At 44.8% G+C, this 24,903-nt stretch overlaps 1 protein-coding gene across 5 annotated transcripts; it reads right to left on the reverse strand.

The window, feature by feature from the left end:
• Positions 1–206: 206 nt before the first annotated feature.
• LOC119461497 (uncharacterized) lies at positions 207–24,318 on the reverse strand. Of its 5 annotated transcripts, none has more exons than XM_049673138.1 (9): positions 24,140–24,318; positions 17,820–17,936; positions 13,130–13,182; positions 11,612–11,677; positions 10,888–10,920; positions 8,279–8,393; positions 6,085–6,126; positions 2,719–2,803; positions 207–381 (listed from the first exon to the last, which is right to left on the reverse strand). In XM_049673138.1, exons 2-7 carry the CDS (start codon positions 17,899–17,901, stop codon positions 6,098–6,100), a joined length of 378 nt encoding a protein of 125 aa, XP_049529095.1. In that variant the 5' UTR covers positions 17,902–17,936; positions 24,140–24,318; the 3' UTR covers positions 207–381; positions 2,719–2,803; positions 6,085–6,097. The 5 variants fall into 5 exon arrangements, with proteins under 5 accessions (XP_049529095.1, XP_049529093.1, XP_037578762.1 ...); XM_049673136.1 differs by having other exon boundaries at positions 24,126–24,318; XM_037722834.2 differs by lacking the exon at positions 24,140–24,318 and adding an exon at positions 18,003–18,211.
• Positions 24,319–24,903: the final 585 nt, after the last annotated feature.

The following is a 24,903-nucleotide window of genomic DNA, read 5'->3' on the forward strand; positions in this document are numbered from 1 at the left end:
GCAGCTTAGTTTCGCTGTTGCTACATGTGATTTCCGCGTTCCGTGGACTGATCTTCAGGGTCACTCTGCGCGTGCGAGGAGGGATTGTCGTGGCTTGTTACTTACTTTAATTTGCTTGAGCACGACATTAATAAGTCGAAATAGACTGTACTAAACCGATCAGCTAACTGACAGAAGGACAACTGAAAAAAAAAAAAACTACCAGCAACGTCTATTGGTAGTATTTATTTTCGGTTAACAAGAATCGTAGTGTTGTCCGTTCTGTTTGAAAATCTCTGGCAGAGGGTTTTGTCGCCTTGGACCTTGGCATCGGCGCAGTGTCGTAGCTGGTGGATTTACTGATAATAGCCAGCACCGTAACTGGAGTTTGTTGGATATAATCTGAAAAAAAAGAAAAGTAAATGTTCCATACAATTAGATTACCATCACCAGACACGCATGACTTTGCATATTACATACAATGCGTTTACTTCACGTTCCAGAGATGAACGTTTAGTCCTTCAAGCACAGAAGAGGCCGGAACTGACTAGAAACGTACTGCAATTTTCTGAAAATTATAGGAACTCCTCTGTCCCAACATGTATAACACACGTTATTGTTTCTACATATCACTCACGCGCATAAAATATTCGCTGCCATCCAGGCGCACCACTGTATTTTGTCTGCAACAAAAATTTGATTTTTACTGCAAAAGTCTCATATGTTGTAATAGCATATTTTTGCCCTAAAGAAGCGCCGTAAGGATATTTTACGGGTATCTTTGTACAGCACTTCATGAAAACCTTGGTCGGAATTCACAAAAAAGGCTCTTACGCTAGAATTGTTCGTAAGAGAAAATTTCAGCCAATTCTGAAGCGGGGACATATCATTAGCGAATGCGCCCGGCTAAGGGCAACGAGCACTCATGAGCGAAAACCGTTGTGAATTCAGCACCTGATCTTTTTTTTTTTCATGTCTCGTGTCAATACACCACATATATACACGATATACTTTAAAGGGGCCCTGAAACCTTTTTTAAAAAAATAATCATAGAATGGTCTCGCTATTAAAGGACGTCGCCTCATGAATCTCCTGCCGCGAAATTGATTCGAGTCCTTCAAGTATAAGTGGCGTTAGGCGTAGTTATCGCACCGATGAGCGGTTTTCTCTCTACTTGGAGACTAGAGTCCTGGAATAGCTGCAAGCTGCACAGAGAAGATGGCAAGAAAGCGAGGCCCTACCCAAAAAGGTTGACCTTCTCGCCGGTGAGAGCGATCGGGGCGGCCGCAGTATCTGCGCTACGCAGCCCGCCGCTGCTACCTCGGAGGTCACGTGCAGCTAATGCAGTTATACGCGCAACTATTATGTGTAGACCGGTAATGCCGAGATTAAATGCTTTTCATATACTATGTCTTTGAGATCGCAGGCATACACATTTTTCATTTATACAACTAAAATCAGCAATGATATAGCATTACTGAGAAGGTTCCCGCGATCACAAGATCAGCCAGTAACTGTTGGTGGGCTGGGCTGCTTGCGATGCAGGTGCGCGATGACATTGCGAAGGAGAGAGCAAGCGATTTTTCACTGTTTGCGACACGAAATTGTAAATTCCCTGCTGCATGCAGTGTACATTTGGCTCCCATGTTCACAGTAGCCTCTTCTACTGATTAGCAATGTTTTCCTACTACCTATGTTCGAAAAGTGTTTCAGGACTTCTTGAATTAGACTATTGAAATATTTTTGTTCTAGCTACAGCATGAAATGATCTGTAGGACGAATTGGAGCCTATGAGTTATTAAAAAATATGTACCGATAATACTAACCTGACCAATGATCACAATGAAATGCTGCAGGCATTCCACCCAGTCTATGTGACCTTTAGAGTTAAGAATCGTCAAAGAATGAGCAAGAAGAGCCGAAGTTAAAGTTCATGTTAAACAACGCTACTGGAACAATTGGAAGTACGCTGAAAAACACAGAGGAATGAAAAATCCGCAATTTATGTTCATTTATTCTTGTGTCTTTACTGATGTTTCACAAAGCACTGCCTATCCATCAGTAGGCCCAAGGGAAGTGGGTACACCTGAATGTAGAAATAATAAGGTAAAGGAAAATGAAAGTGCACAAAACTTGCCGCAGTTGGGGTAAAAAAAAACATCGTCTCTATATGAAGCGTGTCATGCATTACATATTAGACTACCACTGCTTATGTATGTGTATTCGCCCTGGGATTGTTACGCAGCGCCGCCCTCGGCGAATGCTGCCGACGTGGATCGCCCTTTAATCGCAAGTGTCACGCGACTATAACAAAAATTGAGTCCATTGATTTCCCCTATATCTCTCGTCATCGAACAATCAAACCTACCGTCGGTGATGCAGCAATTTGTAATTCTTATCATGTCATGAATGTTTATTCTGCTGAAAGATGGCTTTATATCGTGGGAAATACAGCTAGTTTCACGTCTTAGCGACAAAACCACGTCGGGCATCCATGAGTCGAGGAATCGCTCGCAGCGGAGATTGCTAATTGAAGTTTGAAAGAAAATTTCCAAAAGAAATGATTTTATCATATACGTAAGAACAGAAAAAAAAACTACCAAAGATAAGATGCGTTGTTCAATCTATCTAAAAGCTTTCTTTATTCCATTTTTATTCACCTGGAGTTCAGTGCATTTGTTCCAATGCTTCTCTTGCGAAGAACTCTACCTAAGGGAAATGGGACATGACCCCACTTACAATGCTTAACGAATATCCACTGCAGCTGATGACGTAGCGATGCCGGCATTTACTCCCTGTTTGCGCCGGCTGGCACAGGGCAGGACTGCAAAAAAATAATAAAGTGTGACACACAAAGTTGATTGCGTTGTAGTGAAACGCAGTGGCAAGGCGAAGACATGATGGGTAAACATGCACATGTACTACAGCGCGGAATTGCAGCAAGTGAACACTTTGCAGTGTAAACTTGCTAACAGGGAGGTACACTTTGTACCTCCCTATTAGGCTGAGATGGCGGAATTTCTCCGACAATGTGCAGAAAAGAGAGAAAAAATAAAAATAAATAGTTTTTTTTTCTGCATCACACCATCAGACTCAGTGGACGTCAGAACTGCATGCTAACAAACACCTGCTTAATTAACAACAACAACAACAACAACAACAACAACAACAACAACAACAACAACACAACAACAACAACAACAACAACAACAACAACAACAACAACAACAACAACAACAACAACAACAACAACAACAACAACAACAACAACAACAACAACAACAACAACAACAACAACAACAACAACAACAACAACAACAACAACAACAACAACAACAACAACAACAACAACAACCAAAGCGTCGAGTTATAGCAAATAATACTGGTTGGTCACTAAGTATCAGTTGCTAATTGGCGTTGAGTATATTTATGTAGAGCACATATCGTAATAGTGCAAATTAAGTCGTATTCTGCTTAAGACCCGATCATTTAGTCAGGTTTCTGAGAGAAACACATTCTTCGGGATACTCGTTTCAGAAATGCGCCACAAGCTACAATGTATTTTACTATTTGTTTTGGAGTGTGTTACGCATGCTCTAGGGCAAACTAAAACGTGGAATGGTGATGTATCTGGTCGGATATTTTGGCGATGGCTATGAAAATACTGGCGCTTCTTTCAGAAATTGCAGTTAGGAGGAGATGGTTTCAGCACTGACTAGCTTCAATTTCATGACTGAAACACCTGACGTAAAGTGTGTAATGAAATGTTAAAATATTATTGCATATTGGTTAACAAAATTAGCCCTTATTTTTAAGGAAACTAGTGATTAGCGCGTATCACTTATCTCTTACAACCACGGCAACGCGACTGGTACCAGGTCGTTTTTGATGTGTGCATATTATTATATTACTATTATATTATCTGCATAGTAATATAGCTTACACTCACACCTATATATCGGCCTATTTTGTCAAATATAGTGTTTTACAATCGCGGTGCTACCAGTAAAGCTCCATGCGCGACTTTTGTGCGTATACATATATTACGGTTATTCAGTGGTGCTGTGTAACTTCAGTAGCTCTGTTGCCTATAATGTAATATTTATGTAATGTATAATTTATGTATTAATATGTAATATTTAACAACTGTGAACGGGGACCTGAAGAGTACCATATTTCGCTGAAGGTGCGCTACTGTTTGGACGGTTCTCCTGCCTTGCAACAACTCTCCGACTGGTGTTGTTCTTGGTTTAGTCAGTGCACGATGAGCTCGAGAGATTCGGCGCAAATAAGGCAAATAAATGAAAGGAAGGCACGTAAAGCAAGCGCTGTGTGTCTCGCTTTTATGAGTTTGGTCTTTTCGTGCTGGATAATTCTAGCCATAGATGCTCTCAGAAGATAAAAAAAGAAAAAAAAGACCTGAGAGACGTGCAGATGTATGACGTGTGACTCAAAAAGCACTATGTCAAGTAGAACAAACAATAAAAAAAGCTTAAAGAAAGATGAAACCGCTTGTAGAAGTAAGTGTTGGAAAAACTGCAGCAAGAGCCGTTGCTATAGACAAGCAGTTGAGTAACGATGCAATGGCACTCCGTCAAATATTCTGCAGGAAACAGGAACAACAACAGTAACAGCAACAGCAAAGAAATTAACTCTACTGGGCATGAAATTTCTCCGAAGGCAAGGTTAATAGACCTGGTCAAATCTTCAGAAGTTAGGTGCCAAATATAATTGTTCAAAGCAGCGAACAGCGAAGTTTCGAAATAAAACCTGGTCAAATCTTCAGAAGTTAGGTCCCAAATATAATTGTTCAAAGCAGCGAACAGCGCAGTTTCGAAATAAAACCTGTATCAACGTAGTCTTCTGCCTTTCTTGCTTAGATTGTGCCCCTTTATTTACAAAAGTGCTTCTTATATGCAATGTGGCAGCATAGGTCGGCTTCCACTAAAGTGTCATATTAATAAAGCGTGATATAACGTCAGCAGCTGCGTCGGATCGTGGTTCACACACGAGTGCGCTCGTAATGCGCTGCTGACAAGAGTTGCGATAGGCCGGTGTGGTGAACATGCGGCTCCCCAGTCAATCCTGCCCGCGATGTTGTGAAGACGGCAGATATGCTTGGTTCTGATGCCACTCCTTCAGATGTGGTAAGCGCTAATGCTGGGGAGCGTATAGTCGCATCCTAGATAACGCCGAACCCATAAACAATCAGCGCTTAAGAACGTGCAATTAGGAGAGCTATTTAGAACAGAACTGTAGAGGACCATAGTTATCCTAATTAAGCAGTACTCGCGAAAAGACTATCAACGCCATTCTCACGGTTCATCAAAATGTTCATTATTAACTAAACAACCATTATTTCGTTTAAATGTCCAAGCCAACCATACTTAAGTTCTGAATACAGTAGGCCAGGTGGTATTAGCAAATGCTGAGAGTTCTCGCTTGGTTGTCTCTTTATTGTTATTAATATCGACACTAGTTCTGAAATTTCGCTTAATACTTAAATGGTGTCGTTTTCGTGGCAGATATTTACGCTTCCGAAGTCTTTTTGTCCCGAGTTTGATTATTTTTAATTGTTGTAAGAAAGCAGACGTATCCTTCCATTTGGGGTGAAAGTTTAGGGCGACAGAAAGATGTCTCGGTGTTGAGGCGGTTGCTCAGTTTACTGCGATAGGAGAGATGGTGGTGCTGGAAACTGTCAGATTAGGTTGAAAGGGAATAACTGTGAAGAACTAGCTCGTGAAAGATTTTCGAGCTCTACAGAAGCTGCATCGCAAAACAATTTGAAGGACTTGAAGGTTTCTGTACCTTAATCCAGTACCATAACCATGATATTTAGAAGCAAGAATATATGGGAATGTAATCTTATTGTGCAGTTTAGGAAAGTCTTACACGTATCTCATAGTGCTTGAACTTGATACTGGTGCCTGGAACGGAAGACTGCTTTCACGTGCCATCTAATTGCTGTCGACTAAAAACGATAAGTAAACAGCGGTATCAGTTGTGCCCAGTTGTAGATGGGCTAACGTTTGCTACTGTCTGGAACATCGTTACGGCTAGGCTACCATAATTTGCCTTTAGGCATATATATTCTATGACACTCACCGTTTCGAGGTGGTCAATGACGCACTTCACAGCCTTTGCGACCTGGACCGAGAAAAAGAGTGCCATTAGAGACGAAATCATCGGATATATTTATGAAAAACGTACTGAGGCGTCTGCTTGACGCACACAATATGGCTGACAGGCTAGCTCAAAGTATTTAGTACCATTTTCCATATATATATATATATATATATATACTCCACGCTCGATAAACATGCCTGCAATGTCGTAGTGGTATACTTCGCATCTCACAGTGGCTGTGGTTACACAGCCTGCTGTTGTGAGCCTCGCACCTGTCATAGTAAACCAGAAGCGGATCAATTAGAGAGATAAGAATACTGTATTACTGGGGCTCTATAACGTAAAGCTATTACAAACTGTCTATATTGCATTCCTGCAATCAGCAATCCATGATCGGTGAAAATATTTTCGGGCCACCCCCGCTTCGCCTGTCTGTCACTCGACATCACAAAAACCGTGAAATATCCCCATTTCATATGACTGTACACACTGATTATGCATGATCAGACGGAACAAAATAAATTATTATTACCGATTATACGCCTTTCTCGTCATTAGCCCTCCACTATTGGTCAAAAGATTTCGTGCTGCGCCCGCTTCGCCTGTCTGTCACGCGACGTCACAAAACCGCGAAAGCTCACTACATCAAAGTGAAGTGTAGCATTAAAGATCAAAGGTAAACATTCGGCAGATATCTGCCTGGGTGGGACGACTGAATTAAAGAAAAGCAAAATTTCCAATAAACATTTATTAAAAAAACCCGACGTTTCGGAGACCGACCAGCTCCTTCTTCAGGAGTGAGATGACGTGAGGCGTAGCAGTGCTTACGTATACGTGTTTTTGGCGCTTTGACGGGCGCGCAGACACTTTTCGTAGATCTTGAGAGAAAACGGCGAAACCTGCCGAACAATCTTTTTGACGAACGAGTGGTGCTAGCCGGCGTGTTCTTGATATACTAGGATTCCAAAAGAAGCCGCCGCCCGTGGTTGTTTTCTCTCTCCAAGACGACAGCGCCGTTGGGGCTGTTGTCGGGGCTGCCTGAGCACTGCGTTCTCAGAGGATAATTTGCTGGTTCTGGGCCACCTGGGCACAAAGGCCACATTACCCGCAACAACGTTTGAGGTAAAACGAGGCCAAACGCGAGGCCACCCAAGGTCACAGAGTTTGTCGCCGATGCGCGCGCGCTCCTATGCGTCCGCTCGCTGGCCGCCATTGGTTCGAACCCTCCTGGTTTCACGTGGATGCGCGTGGTCTCTCACGCGCCCGTCCGCACGTCACTACTGACATGGCACCTCCTCTCCTTGTCCTGCTCGCCGGTACAGGCGTGGGCGCCACAAACAGACGTAACTCGGTTGCGCTAGCTACGCTATGTCCAGCTAGGACCCGCGTGCCGTGCAGAAGCTGTTGTGGCGGGCCCGGGAAGCAGCGAAGGCCTCCTTGATCTCGGGCCCCTCGCAGACGCAATCAGGAAAGCCAGACGCCTTGCAATCCTTTCTTTGTTATTTTAACTCTCAATAAAGTTATTTCCTCCTCTTCCTCCGGCGCGTAGGCATCTAGTTGCAGGTACAACAATGAATCCTCGATGGTATCAAGCGGAAGAGTAGTGTAAGAGTGCAAACGTTCTGCAGAGAATACAGAGGTATGCGATGCGTACCCAAGTGGCGAGGGAGGAGCCGAAGCGAAATGCCGACGAGATACGCACAGCCTTGGAACGCCAGCACCCAGAAAGGTGACGCGCGGCCGACAAACAGCGGCACGCCAAGGTAACGGCAGGCTGAACAGGCCGCCGAGACCGAGCGGACTGCCACTTTGCGGTACTCATACGCATACTTTCAAGAGCACTTTGTTGAAGACGAATTTGGTGTGGCCTGTAGCATCTGCTACTGTCTATGGTTCCGATCGGACGTCGTCAGGGTGTCGCGGCCCGCGCAAGTGGCGGTCCTCCGAGCCAGCGTTTCCCCGTGAAGACGTTTGTTCGGGATTTGTGCCACGTGTAGGGGCGAATGCTTCGCAATGACTTAGGGCAATCATCGAGAATGATTCCTGCCTTAATTTATTTACCTCCACTATTTACTTCCATCACACACTCTCACAAACCGGCCCAGTTTTACTGGTAATTCTCCCGACTGATAAGGACGCGTATAGAAAGCTGTCAAAGGTCCTTATGACTCACTTTCTTGTTGCCGTCGTCCTGGGGGCACTCTTGGAAGGCCGCCTTCAGTTCTGTCCTGTGTGACACTTTGCGCCAGCTCTCGCATACGTGCCAAGTCGACGTCGTTCCTATTCACCTGCGAGCAAAGAGTACTCGTATACTACACGGAAACCACCCTGCTTAAGTGATGGCGCTCGCACTGCTACATTGAAAGATTGAATTGATTCAGGCACTTTTATCCTGACCTTATGATTCCGGCTCACGGGTTTTGTGGCGCCATATAAAGGGCACTCACCGCAAGAGAACACGTGACTGCGTGCCGGTGGGGAACAAATATGGATAGGACTATACAAAGCGGCGCCTTAAACGCTGTGACATTTATTTTTTGCATCACACACTTTCCAGTCCATTGCGGAGAAATTTCACACTTGTTACTTAAGTACATCGAAATCAAGAGGCCCCTTCTTATCACTAGTAGAATTATGTAAATGTAATTGAAGATGGCGACGTTTATCCTGACGTCGGCTTCTCCATGAAGCACAAATCGTTACATGATTACAGGATAGTAAGATGAAGCGGAAATCGAGCATTCTTGCAATACAGTCGAGCGCCTCTACGACGAAATGACCTGTGTAGCTAAAGAATAATTATATCCCGGTTATATTGCGAGCCGTGCGGTGCGCGACCAGTGCAATGAAGTGACCTGTATAAAGAATAACTTCGGAGGCCCCAAGCACTTCGTTATAAAGGCGTTCGATTGTACATAGCATGTTTCGCAAACGTTTATGAGCAGCCAATTGAAGATATGAAAAAAAAAAAACAGTCGCAGTTTCGCCCAAAAGGCGAAGCATCAATAGCAATAGTAAATTAGTAGAGAGCTATGTAGAGCAAATATGTAGATAGCAAATAGTAGAGGGTAGTGTGGAGATCTCTTTCAAGATACGGTGTGCGCGACCGCTCGTAGCCGCGCAAAGTACAAGTGCGCAGTTGCTGGCAGAGTAGAAGCCGCACCCCCTCCCTCTGGTGCAAACTTCCCACTTTCCTCCTTTCGCACGCGAGATTGAATCGCCAGATTCCCTTGCGCCGGGTCGCTAAATGCGTAGTTGGTTCCGGAGCACAACGGCGCCCCCCCCCCCCCTCCCTCGCTTCCATCCCCCCCGGCTTTTCGCGCCACGGAGACGTCGAGTTTGCTCTCCACCGTGCGCTCGCTCTCCGTGAAAGCGCGCGTCCCTCGCGCGCTTTCACGGAGAGCGAACGCACGGCGATAATTTTATCGCCATTGGACTTTATACGGAACCTCACGGCGACGGCGACGACTACTGCAACGGCAGAAATCCGCTTGGACTGTCCATATAATTGCTATCGCAATCAAAAAGACATCAACAAAAGCGTTTGTACTACAGTTTCTGTGATCGGACACAACTCGCTAAAATGGCTATTCATAAAAATACAGGAGTTTGTTCACTCATTCCCCTCCTCCCCCCCACCCCCTAACAGACACTTTGTTGCAACCTTCATTTGGCCGTCTTAATGTTGAGGTATCACAGGGGCACCTCTCAAATAGTGGCGTGGTCCTAATATCGGGTTCAGCGTGACGCTTGCGAATGCTCGACATACGGTGTAATCGGGAGCGGAGCAGTAGTGCACCGTACACGTCATGCTGATATTGCGTGCCCTGATGACACTAGCGGCATGCTGTTTTATGCTCAGCTTACCCTCTCTTTCTATTCATCAAGAACAACAACACGATATTGATGCACTGTACACCTAGCAACACTTCAGTTTTTCTCCTCTTGAAGTCGCTGAGTGCTGGTTTATTTAGTTCTTACGTCGTTTAAGGAGAAGCTCAATCTGTCTCAACGAACTCAATGTAGCTGAAGAGAGATATGAAGGAAAGCAAAAGCAGGGAGGTTAACCAAAACAAAAACCTGGTTTGATACTTTACACTAAAGGTATTGTCAGAGCCATAGAGCTAGAAAACCCAGCTCGGCTAAGGCGAGTGAACACTGAAATGCTGTCACACTCAGACAAGCTACAATTACGCAACTAGTTATCTTTTATTCACTACGCGTAGTAACACAGTGGGATTTCTTTCAGCTTTTCGCGTTAATTAAATGTGCTTTAAGCGCGATCAGTGGTCTTTTGAGGGCAAATTCCTGGTGCAAATAGGCACGCCGTTGTGGGCAGCAGCCTTCCCGAACTGCAGCGACACAGGAGACGAGCCTAGAATACTGCTTATTTGCATTTCACGTTTATCAGTGTTGTATATTCCTTCAGATGGCCCATGTTTCTGCGTCTTACTTGGCTAAACTAAAAGAGCAGCCGGCCCCACCCATAGTGCCATGATCTGCTACACACACATTAATAATAATAAAAAAGACGCAAGAAGAAGGGAAGTGCAGACAGTCGGAAATAAGGACAAGCAGGTGTATCACTAGTTATGCTTCTGAGGAGTTATTTCTAGTGCGTCACCCTTACATTTGATAGCTCATTATCGCCTAGCAGCGCATCTGCGAGAACTGTCCGGATTATAGTGACAACGAGAACCATATGGTGGCTTGAAAACTTTTGATTCTTTTATTACTAAGAAGATTTAGGGAATTCAAGTACCTCTCACGGAGTGAACTTACGAGATTGTAGCTGCTGAGAACGCATTCCAGACCCTGCAAAAAGCAATAGTCAGTTAGTTATTGCGAAGGGGTATATAGAAATTATGCAAGAAGTCGAAGTTGTACAGAAATAAAAGTGACTACAACTGAAACGATAGAAATCACTGTTGCAAGACGTAGACGTTCAGAACTCATACTATGTCTTTGAGAATTACCGCGTACAAGATCAGTCACAGAAGACACGACCGAAGGCACAAACAGCGCTGACATTATATATACCATGTTCGTTATTGTGAAGAACCGCAGTACTTCACCCTTTATAGACGAGTGTTGCCTACAGGCAACATACCAGAAATTTTTTTCTTGTCGAGTTTCAGTATTGAGTATGAAGTTTCCGGCTAAATGTATTCGGCCAACACTGAACGACAGGCAGCTAGCTTAATTTGTTGGTTTAGAGCAGGGACACTGGACGAGAAAGAGAAGTTTGGCACGCGACCCACTGTCTTTTGAAACCAAGGTCAGGGGGAGGCAGGCTGATGCAAAATATCCAGCTGCAGTGGTGTCACACATATTATGTAAATCAAATCAAATGTACACCTATGATTCACATATAATGAGAGCTGTCTATACAAATTGAAAGCGAAGCCTTAGGTGGCTTGAGGTGATGATGGCTGTTGGTGGACGCCGGAGGTGGGCAATGTTGTTTTGTTGTTTGAGATGCCAGCAGGAAACGGGCAGTTCTTACCTGTCGGAATCTGCGCATTTCAGTGCCACGGGAATGATTGCGACAGTCTTCGTACGTCTGTACTTTCTGGGAGAGAAGAAAAAAGTAACAACGGCAGGATCAGTAAGTTAGACCGTATACTTTGCCAACTGATTCCTCTGTTCGCCATTGTCGCTACAGGACATTGGCGATGCTTCGCATTCATGTGTCAGCGAACTTTTTCGTTTAGTAGAAGTGCTTCTTGTTGGGCTAGTTGGTTATGCATAGCTATTAGAAGGTGGGTGGGGGGGCTCAAACTAACACATACACAGACAAAGGAGACAGGAAGAGCGCCACTACTGTTTCACCTAATTCACAGTGTCTGGTAGGAAACCCTAATGACGGAGAATTGAACGAGTTGGTATACTCATGGCTGCTACATCGCGACTAAGGACAAGGACTAAGAAAAAAGAAGGCACACTACACGATACTATGGTGTCTGTCCTCTCTTTTTTCTTAGTCCTTGTCCTTCTTCGCGATGTTGCAGGCCATGAAGGAAACCATAACATCAGTTTAACAAGAAGCCTACAAAAACCAGATTCACGTGATTTAGCCTTGACGAAGGTTTCAGGTGGACATACGCTTGCAAAGAGAACTTTAAAACAACACGCAATTACTGGCAATTGCTCAACTAATTGGTTTATGATCATCTTCAGAAATGCAAAGTGGACCCGTGGTACATAAAGAAATAAGGAAGACAACACCACATCTGAGTGGTCTGCTTACGGTTAGGTTCAGCGTCTTCGATTTTTATTTTTGAGAAATTTGAGGATGTCCTTTGGGCTTTTACATTCTTAAGAAAGTTGGTTTACTTTTGAGATTTTGAGTTACTAGATGAACTGTCACCATCTTATTTGTTGGTCGATAATATTTTAGATAGGGTTGACCATTAAATTATTCTCGGTGAACATTTGATTCAATAATTTCGTTGAGGTTGAAACGTGTTGCCACATCATGCTCTTCAACACTGCAACTACTTCTAATACACAAAACAACAAAGTTTTTGAGAAGCAGTTCCATAACAAAAGCGCAAGGCAATACGATGATGTGACTATGGAGGAATTAAGAGGTTGCATTTCATATCCGAGCACAAGTATATTAAGACTCCAGTTGTACCTGGTTGTATCATTATTCATCTACGGAGCTACCGCGAATAATGTAGGCGAAGACGACGCGGCAGATACGGCCCCACATTACCACTACCGAAATGGCCCAATCTATCTACCGCATGCGAAGCCTGCATGTACCCGGGCTAGAGCTCCCCTGACACCTATGCCGGACACTTCCACCCCTCCTACTTATTTTAGTCACAGCCAAAAGTGACGCAAGTCTCTAAGAAATTGGCTTTCACTGACCCTTTTCGGTTAATAAGGCATTCCTGTAAAAAAAAAAAAAAAAAAAAAAAACTATTGAACTATTGCGTCATCAGAGCTTCTTATTGCGTGTCATCATGCAGTTAAAAGGGACGTTTTGAGCGAGTTCGTGCTTTGAGGTGCTTACCTCTGCTGGAAGCTTTCCGACCATGCAATCTCGCCATCTGGAGAACTGCTCACCTGGGGAAAAGTACAGTGGAGCGATAATGCATGCGGATGGCTGGGAGAGACGTAACGCCAAAGTGCCTCTCAGAACCACATGATTTTTTTACTTGTTTTACGCACACTATCATTGCCTATACAGCCACCGCGAAAACGTCGCAGTTTGTATAGGGTGAAAATGTAGGGACACTATAATGCAAAATACAGCAAGATAAATATTGCAGCCTGCAAGTACGCTGTTTATGCGGGGTATTGATAATGCGTGTGCTATATGACGGCACATGACATAACTTTTATATTTATTTCAACCCTTATAAGCTTGCATGGGCAAAATAAGTGTTAAATATGCAGTGATTGTCATTATTAACTTTTTTGCATTATCGTGCATCTTAGTGAAGACGAACTTCCTTAATCATCGTGTGCACCATGAAGTCACTGATTTGTTTTAGCTGTGACCTAACCTAACCTAACCTCTTATAGCCATGCTTTTTGTAGAATGTAGCCCTGACAGCACAACAAATGTTTCACTGCATAGTAAGCAGTATGTTAAAGCTTCGCGCTCGTTCAGCATTGACAATGAGTGGACTCTAGAGTTAAAGGAACAAAAAAGATTACTGACTCGCGCACACGAAAGATACAGGTCGGAAATACTTGGGCTGTCAGCCGGCAGAGAGAGAGGGAAAGGAAAGCAAAGGAAAGAGAGGGAGGTTAACAAGGGAATATCTCCGGTTGGCTGCCCTCTGGCGGTGAAGGGGAAAGGGGTGCGAAAGATGAGAGAAAAGCACAACATAGAACTGTCTCTGTGTGCTCTGTCACACAGTCCATGAAGGCGCCTCATAGTCATGCACTGTACTAATAAAATCAACGGCGCACACTGCACAGTCACAATTTGTCACACAGTCCGGTAACTCCTAAGTAACGTGGCAGCGCCCTCATAGCGGCTCGCGAAGATGTCTGTGTCGGCCAGTGGCCAAGAATATAGCTTTTCGTGTGTGGGCGCTTGTCCAGCTGTTCTAGACTCTTGAGTGGCTGAGAGCGCTGCTGTTTGCGGTGTGAAACGACGGCACGCGCAAAGAAGTCAGTCGACAAGCTTTAATTGGACCCATGTTATTTAAGGCAGTCGGAGGGCTTGGTGAACTGACATACTCTAAACCGATGCACCAGAGAGGCGTGCATACAGAAACACAGAAACAGACATACAACGGTTAGAGAGAACCAGGGTATGACCTTGGCATCCCCGTGGCTACACAGACGCGAAAATATTCTGCTTAGTTACCGGGCAGAAGCTAAGACCACATCACAATGCAAAGCACATGCATGCACACGTAGACTCACGAGCGCATTTAGTAAACTAGACGCGGCATCACATGGTGGCCGACACGAATGGCTAGCACAGCTACGAGCCTTCCCCTTCCTTCTCCCCCCCCCCCCCCCCCCCCCCCTGAAAGAAAGAGAAGCACAGGTCTGTTTTGATAATTGCATAGCTGATATTTCGGACAAAATCCCAAGGTGGATTGAAAAACTGCCTCACTGTAGCAGCAGGCGCTTACGGCTTGAAAATTGCGCCATCCCTGCGCAGACACTCGAAAAGGTAAGGTGCATATCATATTCTAGCCATATACACACTTTCAACAACAATTGTAGCCAGTGCTAGTTTAGAGCCACAAGCTGCGTTGGAACCTCGCGTGAGAGACTGACTCTTAGATGTCAAGAAACTTGATGTTCTAAACGTGGGCCATTCACGGTGACTCAGTTGTTATGTTAGGCTGCTGATAACTAGGTCACGCGTTTGATTTCTCGCCTGAGCAGCCGGCATCCTGATGGGAGCGGAATTCAAGAGGAGTTGTGTACCACGCTTCGGGTGTACGTTAAAGAACAGCAAGTGGTCAAAATTAATCGGGAGTCCTCTACTAGGACGACACTCGCACCATACTTCAATCTTAAAAAAAAGGGTCCTGAATACATTATTTATTATTATTATTATTCTGTGCCCCTATTTATAAAAAGTTCTAATTTATAATTTTTCCTAAGAGAAATTTTCAGGGAATGCTGAAGTTGGACATATCATTAGCAAAGCCGGCGGTCGAATGGCCAATAACACTAACGAAAAAAAAAAAGCTTTGTTAATTCGGCCCCTGTTTTTTAACGCGGAAACGGTTTTTCTCGAGGTGTCCCACAGACTTCCGTTTCCAGGAAACTACGCGTCATGGCACAACACAGAATAGCACATGCATAGAGAGTCCGAGTATGCTTTTTAGCCATCTGTACTATAAAACTTCCTCATAAGTCGACTCACTCGGACTCGGCCAAACCAGTGAGCATGAGTCCGAGTGAGCCCTGGGACAAACGCGTTTATTTGACCGACATTGCATTGAGTGACTTCTGTTTATTTTGCCGACCTATGATTTGTATTACCGTCAGGGATGCCCCGGTCACCGGCTAAGTTCTCTACGAAATTAGGAAGCGAAACAACAAACGCTGCCTAAATGTCCTCACTGCAAGAAATACACGCCTTCAAGCACAGCACTCCTTTAATAAGGTGAATAGCTTTCGATAAGTGTTCAGCATTTCGCTTACATTGACGTTTATCGCCGACGGTTTCTGCAATGTTCTTTTCTCAGAAGCGAACGAATAGAACTTGTGACGCTTGTGTTATCGCGTCTTTTCGTGTCGCTATTTTAACGCGACAGCGTTAAGGGCCCCGTGTCGCAGAAAATCCGGCATCGGCGTGGGCTCGCCGGCGTCTTTGGCGGAAATAATCATCCCGAACCACATCATCCCGAACAAACCCGACCGGGCAGCGACTTTCCAATTGCTAGTAGATAAAGCGGGGGCGTGGCACTGCGGGTCACGTTACTTCCGCTTAACACGTGTTGTCATGGCAATCGTGGAGCTCCTAGGTGCTTAGGGACACAATCGCTTAGGGACTTTTGAGGCACTGGTCTGCACGGCCGCGCGGCGGCTGCTAGTTACTGAGCGTGGCTCTCTTTATCTCCGGGACCGCGCGCCGCGACCTTTCCGAGCGCTGCTCCTACGTGCGTAGGGAGCGAATCGTTTTGGAGCTTGTTGAATGTCGGGCGGTGTCTGGGCCACGCCGGCCGCGCTTTATTATTGTAGTGTTTGTTCTAGTGCCGGAAATCCTTCCGGTGGTGTGGCATGACGGCTTTTGATCTCGGTGAACTGTGGTGGTGTAAACAAGCGGATTTACAGGGTGCGAGCGAGAAACGATGATATTCCTAAATAAACGCATCACTGTTTTGATGATCCAAATATAATCTCACTATCAGGGAGGGAGCAGTCTACCTGACTGGAGCAGCATTTTTTTATTTGGGGTGTTGCTACGCTGCGCTCCGCAACGCCCCAACGACCGCAGCTTCGCGTCGGCGCCCGGCACTGCGGCTTCCGCCGCAGCACCGTGGTACAAACGTGAACGGTATCCGCTTGTTTACACCACCACAGTTCACCGAGATAAAAAGCCGTCATGCCACACCACCATTATTGCAAGGATTTCCGTCACTAGAACAAACGCTACAATAATAAAGCGCGGCCGGCGCGGGCCAGACACCGCCAGACATTCAACGCGCCCTCAACGATTCGCTCGCACGCAGGAGCTGCGCTCGGCAAGGTCGCTGCGCCCGGTCCCGGGGATGAGAGCCACGCTCAGCGGAGACCAGTGCCTCAAAAGTCCCTAAGTGATTATGTCCCTAGGCGCCTAGGAGCTCCACATTTGCCATGACAACACGTGTTAAGCGGAAGTCTCCGCTGTTCCTACTAGCAATTGTAAACTCGAGACCGGGCAGACCCTTCGCGTGGCGCATAGCATTAGTGAACAAAAATTTAATTTCTCAAAGTAAAATTCTTCAGAAAAATTGTATAGTACGACTTAATCACAACCTACAGACGTGATAGCGTCGGATTGTAATTTGAGTATACGAGAAAAAAGCCTGATAAGCAGCCAGGGATCTTTGAATGCTATCGAGTTCCACTTTTATAGGCGAAGCTTAATCATGCTCCAATTTTTTTCTTTGGCACCATTACCAAAACGAAAATAGAACGAATAGATTTTCGTGGTCGAGTTCTCGTAGCTCACGGGTCTTGTTCCACGATGACATAGAAAGGCTGTCGCTATAAATAACAGCATATTCAGTTACCTTTCGCCCGTGCTTTTTCTTGATAATGACATCTTTGATGCATGTTACTCGGGTACGTGCTTGCTCAAAGTCGCGTCCAAGTTCAAATAGAAAAATTGATTAAACGTGCAGTGTTATGTTCATATATGCTCTATGTGTCCTGCGACTGTGTGTGCGGAAAATATGGGTACTTCGCATTCATCGGTCTTGTTTCATGAGTGGCCATGCCTGAGGGCTACTCGGGTTCCGGAGAATGTGATACAAACTTTAACTCGTTTCTTTCTTTGTACTTCGAGCAACCAAAGTGGCACTTTCCATGGATTTGCGCGAAATGTAACAGCGCAGTCCCAGGCAGGCAGTGGGCTCTAAAATGTCATACAGTGACGACTTCAACCGGTCGATCGAGCATCGATTTACTACGCATTTTTAAGTGTCTACACTCACCACAACCTGCGCAAGCTTCGAATAATCCTTCGTGGCTGCTATACGGAGAAAGTCTGCGGGATGAAAGAGGCGGTCACTTACGGGATGTAGAAGCCCGGCCTCCCGCACTCATGGCCACAGCCACAAGGCAGGCGGTCAGCACCAGCACCACGGCGGTCTTCATAGCAAATGACCTTACCACTGTCGAAGCAACAGCAACTGCACAGAGGGCAACAAGACACACACACACACTCGCTTGACTGCAACAACGCCTGGTTCACTCACTGCTGAATTCGGACACGGACCTAATATCTACTCTCCAGATTGTGACCGAAGAAGCGCAGCTCTTGGCCGATGCGGTCGCCTGTCCGAATAAGAAGTCGCGTGACTGACTCTCCGTTGTTTATATATCCTGCTTCTCTTTCTGTCTTTTCTTTTTAGTTGTGCGAGCCGCTTTGCCCCGTTACGCCACGTGACAGGACGCGCCAACAAAGGACTAAGTAGCCTTGGCGGCGACCGTCTCGTAGGGCTGGCGAGGTGCATCGCGGAACTTCGTGACACGTATATACAGGCGAACCTGCACGCCACGTGGGCGAGAACGAAAGCGCATAACCGGCCGCTTAGGCAAGAGAGGCTCCAATCTGTACGCTCACGTGCTTGCACTGGCGTTACAGACACGCTCTAGAGTGTGCTCTTTTTTTGGTACGAGGCCGTCAGCAACACAGTCCGTTCGCTTGCTCACGTGCTGTTGCATCTCGCCATTTTTCACGATGTAGTCGGCTCATGCAAACAAGACCGGTTGACTCTCACTTTGTGTTTCTATTCGGTTCGTGCTTTTTGTAGCCTATGCAGCACGCTTCTCACCTGCCATTTCTCGGAAAGCATTGCGTGCGGCCTCTCGTGTAGATACATTCGCACGGAGAGATATTGCGCAACGTTGCGACGATTGGTGGGTTTGTGTATTTGTGTTTCTGCGTGCGTGGCTTCATTACTTGGAAAAGATTACAGCCTCGACTTACGACAGGCTGGAGCTTGCTTTTGTCTTTTAAATGGCTGTTCGACGGAAGAGCCCACAGAGAAATAGCTCGACACAGTGCACTCAGTCGAAACAATGAAACGATGAGAGGGAACAGCGATCTCTCAAAATGAGGTCCCCTCATTGTTCCATGTGATGCTATCGGTACCTCGGCGTTCATTTCCGTTCATCACTTGTAACCCGTTGGCTGCAAATAGCCGCCGAAATTCGCGACGGAAACTGCTAACGAAGCTGTTGTGCTCGTGCAAAATAAGTTCGCGAATATTCCTGCCCTCATTAGAGGCATCCTCCCACAGAATCATTTCGTTAATACTGTTGAAGGCACGTATGCCATTTCCATCGCGTGGCATCAGCACTTGCGTCACATCCTGCTCGACGTAGGCGGTAGGAATTTAGAAACTGTTTCGTTTTAGCGAAGCGCAGTCACACGCTTTACTTGATGCTCAAGAGGGGTGAACACATTCTCAAAAAAAAAAAAAATACTCATGTGCTAGATAGGTGAGTGCTGTAGGTTGACGAGTTAGGGGAACACAGCGGAGGTCAGAACGGTTCTACAGGGTTGAATTTTTGAACGTTAGAATAGCATTGGTGGTGGCGCTACGGCAAATTGGTTAACTGTCAACTGGCGTATGCTTCGATGGCTGAGGCGTCACGACTGAATGTAGACAAGAACACTGTACACAGTGCACACACAAAGCGTGTGCATAGAAAAAAATTGCGAGTTGAGACATAGAGCTTACCGACACGTGAATCACAAATCTATTACAGGCGCGAATCACAGCCGTGCATCTTGACCATTGACCAGTCGAGCACAAAACGTTTTTAACACTTTCTGATGCGTGCAACACACTCTTGTCAGATATAGGGGCCCAAAGAAGCATGTCCTCAGAAAGACAACGGAAGTCCAAAGCAATGACAACCACTTTTATGCTTGATTACACCCAAATGTGATGCTCTATTGAGAATAAATCATGATCGGTGCTCTAAAAATCGCTAACATTTATTCAAACGCATAGTGCGAAGTGTCACACCAAAAGACAGAGGTCTCTCAAACATCATATATTACACGAACACAGTTTCACGCACAAGTTTTGCTTGATGAGAAAGCGGGTTGTCAGCCCGGGCTGTCAGCATGCCATAGACCAAGAGTGCACCGACGTGGTCATTAAATGCGGGCATCACAGCTGTGACATGTTACGTGGTAGTTTTCTTGGGACATCTTCGCAAACCGGCTTGAGAAAAGGGCACTGAAGGTACACCTCTAAAATCAGTCTAGGCAAGCAGATCATTTGTTTTGTTTTTCTTTTTGTTTTTCAGATGTCGTGTGTTTATAGAGCGGAGGAAATGAGAAAATCAAGGCTGATATGTTTTTTTTTTTTGGTGTTCAAGCCGAAATTGTGGTGCCTATGATGTCACGGGGACGACATAGATTTTGGGGTACTTTATCGTATTTGGCTTCACTTTATTGGCAGCAAAAATGACAAAATTTCTAGTTATGGCGTCGTTTAATGTTTAATTCGCTGTAATAACTTTTAATATCAAATAACTTAATCAAACGATGCAGAACACTAGCAAACCTAATGACGTCATTGAAAGATCGCGCGATAGTGCTAGTGCAGCTTTAGCACGTGTATTTTGTCGGTACGTCCTTCCAGGCAACTGAGGTTTAACTTCTGGTATGACCGGGGCACCTGCCGTTATGTAAATGTAATATACCATGTCCAATGTCCCTTTAACGAATTGGCGAGCATAAATTCGAATGCAGGCTTTGCTTGAATAATACACACACTCTTAATGGTGATGAGCTCACTTATGGGAGTCGATTGCGGCAGAGTGCAACTGCTTCCGCCAACGGATGAACTGTTTCTTGAGGCCATCAACCGTAGCAGATATACAAGGCTATCATTATTCCCAATTAGGATTGTTTTGACAGGAACTCTAAAAAATGAAAAAAAAAAGACAGAAAAACTAGCAGGCTTGTGCGACCTTGAAGAATAAAAACCCAATTAATTTTCAGCGAAGCTGTTTCTTTCGAGCAGTTGCAACAAGCATTCCGGTTGCCTGTAATTAAACCATAAACTTTAAAACGCGGCCCATATGCGATTCCAGTCCGTTTGAAACCTTCCAGCCTATAACGCCATTCGGACACATGGTAAAGAAATTTTACAAATGCAGTAATTCTTCCACACACATTTTACTTTGAGAAGATATTGGCCAATATATTCCCGTTATTTCCCCTAGATGTGATCTTGTTGAAGTTTACAGTTCCTTCAGGGCCGCATGTTAAATTGTGCCCTGTTCCTAAAACACAGTTGTAACGCTTTAGATAAACGCATACGTAATTTACTGCTAAAGCTTGCAATTTGTCCACACGCTTCGAACCTTTTTTGCGCACAATCTATAACCTGCCTGTAATTTTAATCGAACAGAAACAATCTGCCCCTTGTAGCTTATCGAGGACACCATAGAAATCTACTACAAACGTTGTAGAAAAAAAAGAGCGAAAAAAAAAAGAATGGAGAATTCTGTAATTATTTGCAACGCTTTTAATTTTGCCAGGAAAGTTAGTTTCCTGACATGTTGCACTGAACATGATTTCCGTTTCCAGTAATCATAAACTCGGTGCAAAATGAAGTTACCTTGAGTTATTCGGAAGCATGGCTGATAACGGCAGTACGACACTTTTGGACACTTGCTGAAGTTTCAGCAAGGGTAGGATTTATTTAACACGCACTTCGCGAAAAAATTTGCCTTAGCCGGTCCCCCCTCTCCCCGTTTTTGACTAAATTTATTCTACAGGTGACATTTGTTGTTCCGCCAGGGAAATGAGCTAAATTCTGCACGCTCATAAAACCCCCTTAACACTCCGGAGCGCTTGCATGTGTATTTTTTTTTTGCGAAAGCTGCAATAAGACCACGCCCGTGCACTTCGAACTTTGCCTAACCATTTTTAATTACCTAGCTGGCTCGCGTCTATCGTGGCCCAAATAAAGTAAACTCACTCATTCACTCACCTAGCTGGCTTATACTTTCACCAAAGAAATCTAAGGTGCCTCTTTTAGTTCACCGAGGACAGCGGGCGAACGTCATATAACGCATGAAAATATCGAAAAAAAAAAGCTAGTGCTCGAGAATTATTTGTAACGTCCCTAGTTAAGCAGGTAACGTTAAAATTGCAGGATAGATTGCATTTAGGATGCCCGCGGTTTCTGTTAAATATAAGAATTGTATAACGAAGAGTTATTACCACGCATTGAGAAACGTACTTAGCTAATTACATCAGTGTGACACTTGGGGCAATGTCTTCTAGAATTTTTTTTTTTTTGCAGAAGGGTTGCTGGATGCAGAGACATTTAACTTCGCACACAGACTTCCCATAGTAGTTCGCACATTTTCGTTAAGTTTGATGTTGGTGGCATTTGTAAATTATGCAACGGCTGCTTTCAAAATATTGCACCGACCGTGAAAGTCAACCATCTATGCTCTGGAGAGCTTTATTACGAAATGTATTGTCGATGACGCAATCAACCGAACTAATCTTGCGCACACATGACCCGTAAGGTGCTCCTTAGTTCCGCCAAGTGTACACTTTGTGCAACTTAGTGTTCTTTCAGGCCCATAGGGAAATATAGCCTAAAAAGTTCACATAATGCTTTCAAGCACGTGTTGAAGAATTTTTTTTCGTAAAAAGTAGTATTTATTCAACAGGCATTTCCCTTAGCACAGTAGTTCAGCAGAGTTTTCCATACATGTTTGCTAAATTTGATTTTTGTGGCGTTTGTAGTTAGGTCAGGGCGGCGGGCAAAATTTTACGCCACTCGTAAAATGCACTCAATGCGCTCCAGAGCGCTGCATAAGCAATTTATTTCGAAAATCGCAATAAGCCCACCCCCTCTTAAGTTCGCCTACACATCACCTATTGTCTGACGTGTATGCTCACGCAAGAGAAATAAGTTGCCTCGTTAACTTTTCCATAGTGGTTCGCATATATTTGTTTAGTTTGATTTTGGTGGCATATACAGTTAGGTAATGGCAGCTGGCAACATTTTGCGCCACTCGTAAAGCACCTTCCGTAGCACTTACATACGCAACTTATTCCAGACGACGCAATTAACCTACATATTTCGAACTTTGCGTACACATTAGCCACAGCCTGCTCATTTTTTCATGAAATATAAACAGATTGCCCTACCTAGTTTACCGAGAACACCGGAGAAACCAACTGCAATCCTTGTATAGCACATGAAAGTAAGAAGAAAAAAAAAACCGAGGGTTCAGTAATTTTTTGTAACGGTTCCATTTAAACTAGGAACCCGAAAATTTTGTCAACGAATGCGTCTATCTTTTCAACTAATTTAATCAAATTTAGCTGTCTTGTGCAGTTGTACATTGAAAGATATAACGATTATATAGGCAGTATGACGCTCTGTAACCTTTGAATAAGTAACTTTCCACAAACGCCATAGTTAAGCTACGGAGATGAAACATTTATCGTTGGTCGCGCACGACATGTTTCCAGCTTCATACGAAATATAAGCACCAGTGGTTCACATAGTTCACTCAAGCAGATCGGGAAACAGCAACAACATGCCGGGTATTAAGTATAAAAATTGCGCGACAGCGAGCGTTTGGTAATTATTTTCATAATGAATAATTACTCTGGATTCTTCAGACTTTCGGTATGCGTCGCTCATAAAGTTGCCCCCATTTCGTCTAATATGAGATCTCTGGCGATTATGATCTACCTAAAGAATAGAGAAAACATTTTAAGCGTTCCGTATAATGCTTCTATATGGGCTGAAAACGAAGGCTTAACAATTTTCATTTTACCAATAAATGGCACAGACATTACAAATTCTTTCTGCCTATTGCTCTTACTGATCCTTACATTTAATCAAAATATAGGCTTCATAAGCTACTTTTTATTAACCCGTTAAAATCGGCATATAAATTTTTTGAGCGGTTCTAGTCTCATTAACAGCTTCGCTATAAAATCAATCAACGTCATGAGTGCGCTTTAGCGTTCAAAGAAGGATTCTCTAGATTTATACAATTTCGACAGCCCACCTCCGCACATAAGGAAGTAAGTCCAGACAAGCTTACTGCGAGCATACGTAACACGCCGTGGTCGCTCAGTGGCTATAGTTATCTACTGTTCAGCACGAGGTCGCGGGTGCGATTGCCTGCTACGGCCACCGTATTACGATGGGGACGATATGCAAGAACGTTGTTCTAATTAGGTGCATGCGAAAAAAAAATCAGGCTCTCAAAAAATTATTCCGGACTCCTCTGCTTCGGCTTCCCTCATAATCAATTTATGAATGTTAAACTTCCCCTAAGTACGCATCAACGCCCTTGAAGGATATATCTACCTTCGAACACTTGCCTGAGTAAGTTGGATACAGAGAGGTTTAATGGCGACGGTGACTCGAACGCAGCGATCTGCAGACTGTGAAGCTGGGTGCGGCGACAGCGGATAGACACAGAGCGAGTCGCCGTCTACCCCCTCTTTCGCACGCGCCTCTAGTAGCAAAGCCGGCAAAAAAAAAAAAGCGTGGAAGCTCTTGGTGCTCGCGCCCGACACGGCAACGGTCTCGTGTCGCGAGCCGTGATGGTCTCCTTCCCTTCTGCATCTTTGTTTTCGTCGAACGAGCTCCTCTTTCCGGCAAAGCAAGGACAATCTTATCCCCCGACGATCGTGCGGAAAAGCGGAGCTCGGCGGATGCGTGGTATACGGTTGCTTCGCGCGACTACTTCATTGCTGCAAGGGCCCTGGACAATCAGGCTGATGCCTTCTGACAAGAGGATTTCGTGGAAGACCCTTTCTCTTGTTTCTTTACGTGCTTTGCGCAGCTGGAGAAACTTGCGATAAGCGTCCAGAAATATCGCTGTGTTGCCACTTGTTTCCTCTTTTTACGTCGGTATATTCTCTAGCGCTAGAATATCTAAAAATGAAAAGAAAAGAAAAGAAAAAAAGTCGGCAGATCCCATGCCATGTGGGAATCGATGCTATGCGAAGCAGTGTGCGGGGAGCCTACCATGTTAACAAAACAACCATGAGAGCACCAAGTCGTAGGCGGCTCTTTCATGACCTACACGACACGCATGTCAAGACATTAATGTCATGAGTCCGCAGGAGTCCCTTTAGCT

The sequence above is a fragment of the Dermacentor silvarum genome, chromosome 8, assembly GCF_013339745.2.
Source record: "Dermacentor silvarum isolate Dsil-2018 chromosome 8, BIME_Dsil_1.4, whole genome shotgun sequence".
Lineage (NCBI taxonomy): Eukaryota > Metazoa > Arthropoda > Arachnida > Ixodida > Ixodidae > Dermacentor > Dermacentor silvarum.

Coding starts and splice junctions, on each gene's coding strand:
- LOC119461497 (XM_049673138.1), bottom strand. CDS start 17,901: ATGAAGACCGCCGTGGTGCTGGTGCTGACCGCCTGCCTTGTGGCTGTG. Junction 13,183..17,819: donor AGGCCGGGCTTCTACATCCC/GTAAGTGACCGC, acceptor ACTTTTCCCCAG/GTGAGCAGTTCTCCAGATGG. Junction 6,127..8,278: donor AGGACGACGGCAACAAGAAA/GTGAGTCATAAG, acceptor TTCTCGGTCCAG/GTCGCAAAGGCTGTGAAGTG.